This window comes from Theropithecus gelada, chromosome 2 (assembly GCF_003255815.1).
Source record: "Theropithecus gelada isolate Dixy chromosome 2, Tgel_1.0, whole genome shotgun sequence".
NCBI classification, from domain to species: domain Eukaryota; kingdom Metazoa; phylum Chordata; class Mammalia; order Primates; family Cercopithecidae; genus Theropithecus; species Theropithecus gelada.
The window spans coordinates 87,451,693-87,465,346 of NC_037669.1; the positions used below are offsets into that span (position 1 = coordinate 87,451,693).

Consider the following 13,654-nt stretch of genomic DNA (forward strand, 5'->3'; position numbering starts at 1 on the left):
GCTCACTGAAGCCTTGTGCTCCTAGGCTCAAGCAGACCTCTCACTTCAGCATCCCGAGTAGCTGGGATTGCAGATGTGCAGCACCACACCCAGCTAATTTTTATTTTTGTAGAGACAAGGTCAATCTGTGTTGTCCAATCTGGTCTTGAACCCTCTGCCTCAAGCGGTCATCCTGCCTCAACCTCTCCAAGTGCTAGGATTACAGATACGAGACCCTGTGCCTGGCTGAGGCCTTATAAACTATGCAAATAAAGCTTTTTTTTTTTTTTAAAGGTCGCACTCAAGTGCACTTTCTTTTTTTTTTTTTTTTTGGAGACAGAGTCTTACTCTGTCCCCCAGCCTGGAGTGCAGTGGCACGATCCTGGCTCACTGCAATCTCTGCCTCCCAGGTTCAAGCAATTCCTGTGTCTCACCCTTTCGAGTACCTGGGATTACAGGCCCATGCCACCATCTTGCCTAGCTAATTTTTTGTATTTTTGATAGAAACGGGGTTTCACCATGTTGGCCAGGCTGGTCTTGAACTCCTTACCTCAGGTTATCTGCCCACCTCAGCTTCCTAAATTGCTGGGATTACAGGCATGAGCCACTGTGCCTGGCCCTAAGTGCACTTTTAATACATTTATTAAAAGATAAATTGAGCACCTAACCTATACCAAATACTGTTCTGTAAGACAGGTCTACAAAAATGAATATGCTGTTCCTGTGCCTGGGGAACTTGCAGAAGTGATTTCACTTTATGTCTTTTTTTTTTTTTTTCTTGAGACAGGGTCTTGCTCTGTCGCCCAGACTGGAGTGCAGTGGTACGATCTCGGCTTGCTGCAACCTCCGCCTCCTGGGTTCAAGCAATTCTCGTGCCTCAGCCTCCCGAGTAGCTGGGTTAACAGGCATGCACTGCCTCACCCAGCTAATTTTTTTTTTTTTTTTTTTGAGACTGTCTTGGTCTGTCGCTTAGGCTGGAGTGCAGTGGTGCCATCTTGGCTCACTGCAACCTCTGCCTCCCGGGTTCAAGTGATTCTCCTGCCTCAGTCTCCCGAGTAGCTGGGATTATAGGTGTGTGCCACCACGCTCAGCCAATTTTTTTGTATTTTTAGTAGAGACGGAGTTTCACTGTGTCACCCAGGATGGTCTTGATCTCCTGACCTCAGGTAATCCACCTGCCTCAGCCTCCCAAAGTGCTGGGATTACAGGCATGACCCACCACACCCAGCATTACGTTCTCATTTTAGAGATGAAGAAACAGATCTGAGATGACATCAAGCTGATAATCAGAGGTGGAAGACTTAGGACTCCTATTCTGGTCTTATGAGCAAAGGTCCTGTTGTTTCTCCTACCTCATAACATTGCCCTTCTTGTTAAACTTTCAAAATATATTTTAAAATGTGTCCCATGGATAAGAAAATACTTGAAAATTATCCTTAAGTTGAAACTTTTTCTTGTCTTACCAAAGTAAATTAATGATTCAAGGATATTGGGATATTGTATCATCTGAATGACATACACATGCTGATAATTTATGTTTTTTGTTATTTGATTTTCAGTGGATTATTTATAAAAGTAATTTTGAACTCCTGCCAAAATGGTCGGCTTTTTTTTTTTTTTTTTTTTTTTAACCTTGTCAAATTTTTATATGGTGTCTCCAATGCAGATAGGACTTTTGGAAATAAATGTTTTGTCTCTGAATTTTTTTTTTGTGGGGGAGGGTGTTTTCCAGACCTTTTGCTCACATGAGCCATTCTTGGTTTGTTCCAGCTTGCCAACACTTGGTGTCACATGTGAGCCTCCCACATGTATTCACTCTCCATTCCAGCTCTGTGATTGAACTCTGCTCTTATTGACTAGGGGGCAGTTGGGCAGGCATGCTTCATTCCTGGAATTGACAGTCATTCTTAATGTGAGTAAAGGGGAACCTCAATGAGACATCTTTAAACATATGAAAGCATTTGGTTTTAAAATGGAAGAACTGTCAGGTACTGTTAGTGTCTGAGCCTTTGCAGCAGTTTGTTTGATAGATAAAAGAGAACTGATATGCCTGTTTTCTCCAGTTCTCTTTATCTTCCTTTAGCAGTTCTATTTGAATGTTTTCTATCTATTCGTACTCATTTTTACTCCTTCTGACCCTTCTTTTCTATTTCCCCCTTCTCTTGTTCTTCTTTTTCAGTTTTGAATATACTAACACTGAATCAGCACTTCTAAAGCCCTTCCTTCTCCCACTGGCTTCACTTGACTTTCAGACATAATGAGGAGACTGGCTTTTCGAGGCGCTGGTTGTGCTCTGGTAAAGCTGGTAAATTACTGATTATCTACACCCTTTCCCTTTTCTGTCCTTCCTTGACTTTTTCCTTCCACCTTTCTTAAATTTTTGTTATCCTTTCCATAAAGATTCCCTCCTTATGTTCATCAAATTCACTTGTGTCTTTGTCATAGATTGTTTAAAAGAGATTGATCGTTGATTTCTTTATCTTAATGAATTGAGGCCTGTTGATCAGCCTTTTATAAAAGGAACAAAAATCAGCAAAACTTGGCTAAGTTTAGGCTAAGCCTTTTGATGCTTTTAACTACTTTTAGCCAACTTCAAACTAATAATGCTGTATAACAAACCGAAGCCTAGAGTAAGGAACATCATCATGGTAGATTTTGTTTTAAACAGCTTGTGGACTTCGGTTTGGAAAAAGAGATCTTAGACTTCTCTTTTTCCTTAATTGCTTACCAGGATTTTCAAATGTGATTGCTTTGCTCTTTCTGTTTCCTGGAGATCCCCAACTTTTCTTTCCATACTGCTGGCAACCAGAGCTCTCCTATTCTAATCATTCAGCTGCTGGTGTCATATTGTCCTGAAATTCAGTGTTTCCATGTGCCCACAATTATGAGGTACTCTAGTTGTATGACGTTCTTCATGATTGTAAGGCACATGGAAAAGCAGATGAGATGCTGACTCAAGAAGTAAATATCTTGGGGCCTCTGAACCCCAGGCCTGCCTGACTACCTCAGGTACTGAAGGATCAGTACATTCAGTGTTGATGAGTGAAACTGGGTCTTTTTTTTTCTTTTAGCTTTAGAAAAAGGCCTTTGACGGGCGGATCATGAGGTCAAGAGATCGAGACCATCCTGGCCAACATGGTGAAAACCCGTCTCCACTAAAAATACAAAAATTAGCTGGGCATGGTGGCACACACCAGTAGTCCCAGCTACTTGGGAGGCTGAGGCAGGAGAGTCGCTTGAACCTGGGAGGCGGAGGTTGCAGTGAGCAGAGATCGTGCCACTGTGCTTCAGCCTGGTGACAGAGCGAGACTCTACCTTAAAAAAATAAATAAATAAAGATAAAGGCCTTTCAAATCACAATATACTGTTTGATAGTATTGTTAGATTATATTACGATATAAGCATTGCAGGACTTTCTTGGGTATATACTGTCTGTAGCAGATCATTTCAGTGGTTGCATTTCTTGTGTTATAAATAGTTACGGTTAAAAGTGTTAGAGTACGTCATATCACTAAAAGGAGATTAGTTTGAATTAACAGAAGAGTTGCAAAGGACAGTTTGTACTTCTGTCTAGGTATAGCAAGTCTCATTAAGTGTTTTCCAGGGATATGTCTTGTGGATCCTGCTTTAATGAATGGAGAACATTCATTTTCAGGGTATTAATTTTAGAGTACATCTAAAATACTAGAAGGTTAATTGTCCTCTGTCCCCTTACCTTTTTGCACTACTCATTTGTCCTAGGCTCTGCTTCTTGTTCTTTTCCACGTGATGGCCCACCTAGCAAATGATCATAATTGTAAGGCACATGGAGAAGCAGATGAGGTGCTGACTCCAGAATTGGATACCTTGGGGCCTTTATACCCCAGGCCTGCCTGACTACCTCATGGGCTGAAGGCTTAATACCTTCAGCACACTATTGTACTACTACATGTAGGTTGGGAAACTCCAGTCTAGGGCAAATTTGGAGCCAGTTGTCACTCAAGATGGATGATATACAAATGAATATGCTTTTGTTGAATTTGTCCCATCAAAATTGAAAGTATAACATTCTGGTAAGTGAAAGACTAAAACAAGGAAGTCCAGGGCTTAAAACACACACACACACACACACATACACACACACATACACACTTATAGCTAGTTAAACTACAACATGTTAAAATATTCTCCTAAGTGAGCCAGGAGTTTGGTGGCACGTGACCAGCTGAAGACTTGGTGACAGAGTCTATTTAAATGTAAGAACATGGCTAATTATTTCTTATAGAAGAAGTTGGATTCCATGGGTTCCAAGAGAAGAAGAGCTACCTCCCCTTCCAGCAGTGTCAGCGGGGACTTTGATGATGGGCACCATTCTGTGTCAACACCAGGCCCAAGCAGGAAAAGGAGGAGACTTTCCAATCTTCCAACTGTAGATCCTGTGAGTAACTTGGATTACATGGTTTCTGTCTGCTTTTCCCACGATTCCCCTATCTTCCCTTTAATGATAAAATTGGTACGATGCAAGGCGTCTCCACTTTTTTAAGATTCTGTTGATTGATAGTCTTTTTTTATGAATATTATGTATTCAGCTAAGTCTTAGAGTAATAGTGTGATCTTATGAATAATTTCAGTATGTTACATCATATATTCGTTCAACAAAAAACTATGTGACTATCATGTGACAAGCACTGTTCTCATGGTTGGGATATAACCATGTGGGAAACAAGCCCATTTTTCACATGGAACTTAGATTCCGGGGGGGAGTAGAATATAAACAAGTAAACAAATAAAGAATAATGTATCCTCAGCTAGTAATAAGTGCTAAGAGGAAAATTTTGGGTGATTTGGACTGTTTTGGCCTGAATTCCCTAGAAGAGAGTTCCAGACAGAGAGAACCAGTGCAGAGGGGTTGGGTCAGGGATGAGTTTTGTGTGTCTTGGTTACAGAGCAGTAGATGGTCAGGAAGGAGAAGGAAACTGGCAAGCTCCCCCCATTCAGAGTATGTAGGGCCCACACGAGCAATGTTTGGAGTTTAGATTTTATTCTCTGTGAAGTGAGAAACCCTTCTGTTGGATGGCTTTAAGCAAGAGAGTGATGAACTGATTTAGTTTAAAAGAAAAAAAACCCTTCGATTGGATGACTTTAAGCAAGAGAATGATGAACTGATTTAGTTTAAAAGACAAAATCACCAGGAACATAAATCTGATGAAAGATACCAAAAAGTTAGTCAACTTGATTGTTTGAAAGGAGATATACCGTCAGCATATTTCAGACTTCAGCGTGTTTGGTAATATTGAGAGTCATCATATTTCTTCTCTACTTGTCTTTTATTGAAGAATAGAAAATAATTCTTACATCTACATTGGCTTTCTGTTCACGTTTTTAGTGATTTTCTCCTTTGCTAATGTGTAGATTGCCGTGTGCCATGAACTCTATAACACCATCCGAGACTATAAGGATGAACAGGGCAGACTTCTCTGTGAGCTCTTCATTAGGGCACCAAAGCGAAGGTAAGTTGGAAGCACATCAGTACAGTTGGGGGGGATTTGGTCCAGAGTCCATGTTTATTAAAGTGTTTGGAAATTGAGCTTTTTGTTGGCAGGAATGGCTTAAGTATACTGGGGTCCAATTTTAGTTTTTAGTAGTCAAGCTGTAGTGAAGCTTTTTTTTTTTTTTGAGACGGAGTCTCGCTCTGTCACCCAGGCTGGAGTGCAGTGGCCGGATCTCAGCTCACTACAAGCTCCGTCTCCCGGGTTTACACCGTTCTGCCTCAGCCTCCCAAGTAGCTGGGACTACAGGCGCCCGCCACCTCGCCTAGCTAGTTTTTTGCATTTTTTAGTAGAGATGGGGTTTCACTGGGTTAGCCAGGATGGTCTCGATCTCCTGACCTTGTGATCCGCCCGTCTCGGCCTCCCAGAGTGGTGAAGCTTTTTTTAAATTAAAAATCTGAGCCAGGCACAGTAACATGCACCTGTAATCCCACCTACTTGATTTTTTGAGCCAGGCACAGGATTGTAATCCCAGCTGTTTGGGAGACTGAGGCAAGAGAATTGCTTGAGCCAAGGAGTTTGACACCAGCCTGGGCAACATAATGAAACCCTGACTCTTAAAAACAAAAACAAAACCAAAAAGACCTATGCAGAAAGATCTCTTGAGGCCACGAATTTGAGACCAGCCTGGGCAACATAATAAGTCCCATCTCTACAAAAAAATTTTAAAAAAATTAGGTGTGGTGGTGCTTACCTATAGACCCAGCTATTAGGGAGGCTGGGGTGGGAGGATTGTTTGAGCCCACGAGTTTGAGGCTACAGCGAGCCATGAGTGTCACTGCACTCCAGCCTGGGTGATGGAGCAAGAGCTTGCCTAAAAATAAATATTTAAAAAAGAGTACTGGCTGGGCGCGGTGGCTCAAGCCTGTAATCTCACCACTTTGGGAAGTCTAGGTGGGCAAATCACCTGAGGCTAGGAGTTCAAGACCAGCCTGGCCAACGTGGTGAAACCCTGTCTCTACTAAAAAATATGAAAATTAGCCAGCGTAAGGCTGGGAGCAGTGGCTCAAGCCTGTAATCCCAGCACTTTGGGAGGCCAAGGCAGGTGGATCACCTGAGGTCAGGAGTTCAAGACCAGCCTTGCCAACGTGGTGAAACCATGTCTCTACTAAAAATACAAAAATTAGCTGGGCTTGATGGCAGGCGCCTCTAATCCCAGCTACTTGGGAGACTGAGGCAGGAGAATCGCTTGAACCTGGGAGGTGGAGGTTGCAGTGAGCCGAGATCGCACCGTTGCACTCCAGCCTGGATGACAAGAGTGAAACTCCATCTCAGAAAAAAAAAAAAAAAAAGCCGAGCGTGGTGGTGGGCACCTGTAATCCCAGCTACTTGGGAGGCTGAGGCAGGAGAACTGCTTGAACCTGGGAGGCGGAGGTTGCAGTGAGCTGAGATCATGCCACTGTACTCCAGCCTGGGTGATAGAGCTATTCTGTAGGTTGCCTTTTCATTTTGTACAGTGTCTTTCATGTACAAAAGGTTTTAATTTTCATAAAGTTTATGTCATCTTTTTCTTTTGTTGCCTGTGCCTTTGGTGTTGTATCCATGAAATGAATGCCAAATCCAATATCATGAAGCTTTTCCCCTATGTTTTTGTATTAATCAGGATTCTCTTGGACAGGACTAGGCTGCAAATTTTCCAAACTTTTGTGCTCTGCTTCTTTTATAAAACTGATTGCGTTAAACAGTACCCAACTCACCTCTTGAATGCTTTGCTGCTTAGACGTTTCTTCTGCCAGATACCCTAAATCATCTTTCTCAAGTTCAAAGTTGCACAAATCTCTAGGACAGGGGCAAAATGCCTCAGTCTCTTTGCTAAAACATAACAAAAGTCACCTTTACTCCAATTCCCAACAAGCTCCTCATCTCCATTTGAGACAACCTCAGCCTGGACCTTATTGTCCATATTGTTATCAGGCTTTTGGTCAAAGCCATTCAAGACTCTAGGAAGTTCCAAACTTTCCCACATTTTCCTGTCTTCTTCTGAGCCCTCCAAACTGTTCCATCATCTGCCTGTTGTTCAGTTCCAAAGTCGCTTTCACATTTTCGGGTATCTTTTCAGCAGCGCCCAACTCTACTGGTACCAATTTACTGTATTAGTTCGTTTTCACACTGCTGATAAAGACATACCCGAGACTGGGAAGAAAAAGAGGTTTAACTGAACTTACAGTTCCATATGACTGGGGAAGCCTCAGAATCATGGTGGGAGGTGAAAGGCACTTCTTATATCAGTGGCAAGAGAAAAATGAGCAAGAAGCAAAAGTGGAAACCCCTAATAAATCCGTCAGATCTCTTGCAACTTAATCACTATCACGAGAGTAGCATGGGAAAGACTGGCCCCCATGATTCAGTTACCTCCCCCTGGGTCCCTCCCACAGTATATAGGATTTCTGGGAGATGCAATTCAAGTTGAGATTTGAATGGGGACACAGCACAACCATATCAGTTTTCCTCTAAGAGTTGTATAGTTTTAGCTCTTACATTTAGGCCTTTGATCCATTTTGAATTAATTTTTATAAGTAGTGTTTAGGTGAGGATCCCGCTTCATTCTTTATATGTGTATATCTAGTTTTCCCAGCATCATTTGTTGAAAAGACTGCTTTTCTCTTTGAATGGTTTTGGCACCTTTGTCAAAATTCGCTTGACCATGTATGTGAGGGTTATTTCTAAGCTCCATTTGGTCCCTTTGTCTGTTTTTATACCAGTAGCACACATTTTAACTACTGCAAGCAACATATTCAGTGGCAAAAGACTTAAAGCTTTTCCTCTAAGATCACGAACAAGACAGAGATGTCCACTTTCACCACTTCTATTCAACACCGTGTTCACCGTGGAATAAATCCCACTTGGTTATGGTATATAATCCTTGTAATATGCTGCTGAATTCAGTTTGCTAGTATTTTATTGAGAAATTTTGCATCAGTGTTCATAAGTGATATGGATCAGTGGTTTTCTTGTAGTGTCTTTGTCTGGCTTTGGTATCAGGATAATGCTAGCGTCATAGAATAAGTTAGGACGTGATCTCTCCTCTTCAGTTTTTTGGAAAAGTTTCATAAGGCTTGGTGTTAGTTCTTGAAATGTCTGGTTAGAATTCATCAGTGAAGCTATCAGTCTAGGGCTTTTTCTTTGTGGGAGATTTTTTATTACTGATTTAGTGTCCTTACTAGTTATAGGTTTACTCAGGCTTTGTATTTCTTTGGTAGGTTGTGTGTTTCTAGGAAATTATCCATTTCTTCTAGTTTATCTAATTTGTTGGCATACATGTTTTCCTAGAACTCTCTCATAATCCTTTTTATTTTTGTGGCATTGGTTGTAATGTCTCCTCTTTATGATTTTAGTTATTTGCATCTCTTTTCTCCCTTCCTTCTTCTCTCCCTCCCTCCTTCTTTCTGTCTTTTTTTGAGACAGGATCTTGCTTTGACACCCAGGCTGGAGTGCAGTGGCAATCACAGTTCAGTGCAGACTCAACCTCCTGGACTCAAGCAGTCCTATCACCTGCATGCTACTATACCTGGCAAATATATATATTTTATATATGTGTGTATTTACATAGTAAACATATAAAATATATGTGCTACGTATAATGTGGTTTTTTATTCATATATGTAAAAACATGCCGGATTCTTACATAATGCAACATATATTAAAAAATACATATGTAATGTTAGGTAAGGAGATATATATATATAGATAGATAGATATATACATATTTTTGTGTGTGTGTGGAGACATGGTTTCCCTATGTTGCCGAGGCTGGTCTCAAACTCCTGGTCTCAAACTCCTGGGCTCAAGTGATCCTCCTACCTTGGCCTCCCAAAGTGCTAGGATCACAAGTGTGAGCCACCACACCCAGCCTCTCTTTTTTTTTTTTTTTTTTTTTGAGACAGAGTTTCGCTCTTGTCGCCCAGGCTGGAGTGCAGTGGTGCGATCTCGATCATGGCTGACCACAACCTCCACCTCCCGGGTTCAAGCAGTTCTCCTGCCCCAGCCTCCCGAGTAGCTGGGATTACAGGCATGCGCCACCACGCCCAACTAATTTTGTATTTGTAGTAGAGGTGGGATTTCTCTGTGTTGGTCAGGCTGGTCTTGAACTCCTGACCTTAGGTGATCCGCCCACCTTGGCCTCCCAAAGTGCTGGGATTACAGGCGTGAGCCACTGTGCCCAGCTCTTTCTTTCTTAGTTAGTCTAGCTAAGGATTTACCAATTTTGTTGATCTTTAAAAAAATAAAAAACTCGAGGCGGGTGGATCACGAGGTCAGGAGATTGAGACCATCCTGGCTAACATGGTGAAACCCCGTCTCTACTAAAAAAATACAAAAAACTAGCCGGGCGTGGTGGCGGGCGCCTGTAGTCTCAGCTACTTGGGAGGCTGAGGCGGGAGAATGGCGTGAACCCGGGAGGCGGAGCTTGCAGTGAGCCGAGATCACGCCACTGCACTCCATCCTGGGAGCACAGCGAGACTCCGTCTCAAAAAAAAAATAAAAATAAAAATAAAAAACTCTTTGTTTAATTTTTAAAATTGTTTTTCTGTTCTCTAATTTCATTTATCTGCATTCTATCTTTTTCTTTTTTTTTTTGGAGACAGTGTCTTGCTCTGTTGCCCAGGCTGTAGTGCAGTGGCATGATCATGGCTCATTGCAGCCTCTGCCTTCTAGGTTCAAGTGATTTTTATGCTTCAGCCTCCCAGGCAACTGGGATTATAGGCATGTGCCACCATGCCTGGCTAATTTTTGTATTTTTAGTAGAGATTGGGTTTTACTTTGTTGCCCAGGCTGGTCTTAAACTCTTGACCTCAAGTGATCTGTCCACCTCAGCCTCCCAAAGTGCTGGGATTACAGACATGAGCCACTGCACTGGCCCACCTTTCTATTTATTATCTACTGCTAGCTTTGGGCTTAGTTTGCTCTTCTTTTCTCTAATTCCATGAGAGAGAAGCTTTTCTTTTCTTTTTTTTTTTTTTTGAGATGGAGTCCTGCTCTGTTGCCCAGGCTGGAGTGCAGTGGCACAGTCTTGGCTCACTGCAACTTCCACCTCCTAGGTTCAAGCGATTCTCCTGCCTTTCTGAGTAGCTGAGATTACAGGCATACACCACTATGCCTGGCTAATTTTTTTTGTACTTTTATTAGAGACAGGGTTTCGCCGTATTGGCCAGGCTGGTCTCGATCTCCTGACCTCAGGTGATCCACCTGCCTCAGCCTCCCAAAGTGCTGGGATTACAGGCTGGAGCCACCGCGCCTGGCTGAGAGTGAAGCATATTTTTTAAATTATTTAATTTTTTTGTTTCTTTTTTTTTAATACCTGGTTCACACAGTCTGTATAAAAATTAATCGTTCTTATGGCTGGGCGCGGTGGCTCATGCCTGTAATCCCATCACTTTGGGAGGCCGAGGTGAGTGGATCACTTGAGGTCAGGAGTTCAAGACCAGCCTGGCCAACATGGTGAAACCCCGTCTCTACTAAAAATGCAAAAATTAGCCAGGCGTGGTGGTAGGTGCCTGTAATCCCAGGTACTTGGGAGGTTGAGGTGGGAGAATTGCTTGAACCTGGGAGGTGGAGGTTACAGTGAGCTGAGATCGTACCATTGCACTCCAGCCTGGACAACAAGAGCGAAACTCCGTCTCGAAAAAATTAAAAATTCATAAAAAAAATTTTTTAGCTCTTAAGACAGTATTGAAGTTGTCGCAGTGATGTTTAAAAGGGATCAGTTATTTATTTATTTATTTATTTATTTATTTATTTATTTTTGAGATGGAGTCTCGCTTAGTCGCCCAGGCTGGAGTGCAGTGGCGCGATCTCGGCTCACTGCAAGCTCCGCCTCCCGGGTTCACGCCATTCTCCTGCCTCAGCCTCCCGAGTAGCTGGGACTACAGGCGCCTGCCGCCTCGCCCGGCTAATTTTTTGCATTTTTAGTAGAGACGGGGTTTCACCGTGTTAGCCAGGATGGTCTCGATCTCCTGACCTCGTGATCCGCCCGCCTCGGCCTCCCAAAGTGCTGGGATTACAGGCGTGAGCCACCGCGCCCGGCATGGGATCAGTTTTTTAAATTACACAGAGTCATCTTGCACACACCTTCCTATGGAAGGTATGTTCCGCTAACTAGAACATCTTTCCTCTCTTGCTGTCAAAATATAATCACTATTCTCTTCAAAACTCTGGCTATTGGCCAGATGTGGTGGCTCACGCCTGTAATCCCAACACTTTGGGAGGCTGAGGCAGGTGGATCACCTGAGTTCAGGAGTTCGAGACCAGCCTGACCAACATGGAGAAACCCCATCTCTACTAAAAATACAAAATTAACCGGTTATGGTGGCGTGCGCCTATAATCTCAGCTACTCAGGAGGCTGAGGCAGGAGAATCACTTGAACCCAGGAGGCAGAGGTTGCTGTGAGCCAAGATCACACCATTGCACTCCAGCCTGGACAACAAGAGTGAAACTCTGACGCAAAAAAAAAAAAAAAACCAAAAAAAAACCCATCTGGGAATTGAAGTTATTTGTTCTGAAAACATATATGAGAGTGTTAGAAAAGTGGTCCCCAAATATTTCCACATTCTAATCCCTGAAACCTGTGAATATATTGTGTTACATGGCGGAGGGGAATTAAGTTTGCTAATCAGCTGATCTTGAATTGGAGCGGTTATCCTGGATTATCCATGTGGGTCCAGTGTAATCACAAGGGTCCTTAAATGGGGAAGAGGGAGACAAGTTCAGTCAGAGATTTGAAGATGCTATACTGCTGGCTCTGAAGATGGAGGAAAGAGACTACAAGCCAAGGAATGCAGGTGAGATCTAGAAGCTGAAAAAGGCGAGGAAATCTTTTTCACTAGGTGCTCTGTACTAGACATCCAGAGGGCATGCAGTCCTGCCAATACCTTGATTTTAGACCAGAGAGACCCATTTTGGACTTCTGACCTCTAGAACTAATATAGTAAATGTGTTTTGTTTTAAGCCTTCAAGTTTGTGGTAATTTGTTACAGCAGCTGTAGAAAGCTGTGAGTTAACTAAAGATTTAGATTCATTCATGACTGTTGATGCTACAGTGGGTAGCTACCGAACTGTAAGTTGAACTGGAGACAAATTTCTCACCTCAACGAGTGAGCCACTGAGAGTGCAGTGTCATCATTCTGAATTAGGAGAGCCCTGTAAATTAGCAAATTAGCCATGGCCAAAAAGGAAGCATTGTTTTTAAAATGAGGTAACTGTCTCCATATTTGAGTTGGTTTATCAGTAATAGTCTTCTGAAAGTTATTTAATTAGCATAAAGTAGTAAAAGCATGTATTTATTGTTTGCCACATTCTAGACACAATACCAAGCATTTTCCCGACCATATCTTATTTAAAATTCTGAGTTATCCCAGTTTATAGGTGAGAACTTGCACAAGTTCTTGTAACTACTAAAAGATAACTGTTGTTCAGACTAAAGTCATTCTGACTCCAAAGCCTGTGCTCTTAACCATTATGTGGTATAGAGTAGCAGCATCATACTGAAGTATACAAAACACCTTTTATAGAAGATACCGTCCCTCTGCTGCCTCCTTTTCACCGGCAGGCTAGTGGTGAGGGACAGAGGATACACACCTTGGGTGCTGGACCACTGTCATGTTACAACTTCAAAGGTAATGGTGGCTTTCTCTGATGCACCTCTGTGGAATGTATATTTTTTCTCAAGTATTTATGAGAATTAGTATTGCTCAGAGCTACACAATTTGTGAATACCTTTTTGATACTTTGTTTTAGTTACTTTATTAGTCTGCTTTGTACTAGGACATCCAAATCAACAATGGCTGAAACAAAAGAGAAATTTCTTTCTCTTGTGTAAAAGTTCTGTTCTGTGAAGTTGTCAAGGTACAAGTATTAGCCAACTCTATTCTGCGATCTTTGTGGTATCACCCTTGCCTGCACGGTCTGAGATGACTCACTACCACAACTACCTTCCAGCCAGTATGGAAAAAGAATGAATGTTAAGGACACGACTTGGATGTGACACACTTCAGCTCTCATATTGGCTAGAACCTAGCTGCAGTGAGGCTGGAGAATAAATATGGTCTTTAAGATTTTGTTTTGTTTTGTTTTGTTTTCCTTAGAGACAAGGTTTCGCCATGTCACATAGGCTGGAATGCAGGCTACTCACAAGCACCATCTTTCCACACTA

General features: G+C 42.3%; 1 protein-coding gene across 9 annotated transcripts in view; it reads left to right on the forward strand.

The window, feature by feature from the left end:
• PBRM1 (polybromo 1) overlaps window positions 1–13,654 on the forward strand; it is a 149,138-nt gene that overhangs the window by 1,719 nt on the left and 133,765 nt on the right. For 4 of the 9 annotated variants that reach the window (XM_025375914.1, XM_025375916.1, XM_025375920.1 and 1 more), the window contains exons 2-5: window positions 1,750–1,891; window positions 2,159–2,284; window positions 4,244–4,396; window positions 5,371–5,468. In XM_025375914.1, coding sequence (XP_025231699.1) covers window positions 2,237–2,284; window positions 4,244–4,396; window positions 5,371–5,468 — 299 coding nt within the window. In that variant the 5' untranslated portion in view covers window positions 1,750–1,891; window positions 2,159–2,236. The remainder of the gene's footprint in view (window positions 1–1,749; window positions 1,892–2,158; window positions 2,285–4,243; window positions 4,397–5,370; window positions 5,469–13,654) is intronic. The other 5 variants (XM_025375913.1, XM_025375912.1, XM_025375917.1 and 2 more) reach the window with 4 other exon arrangements.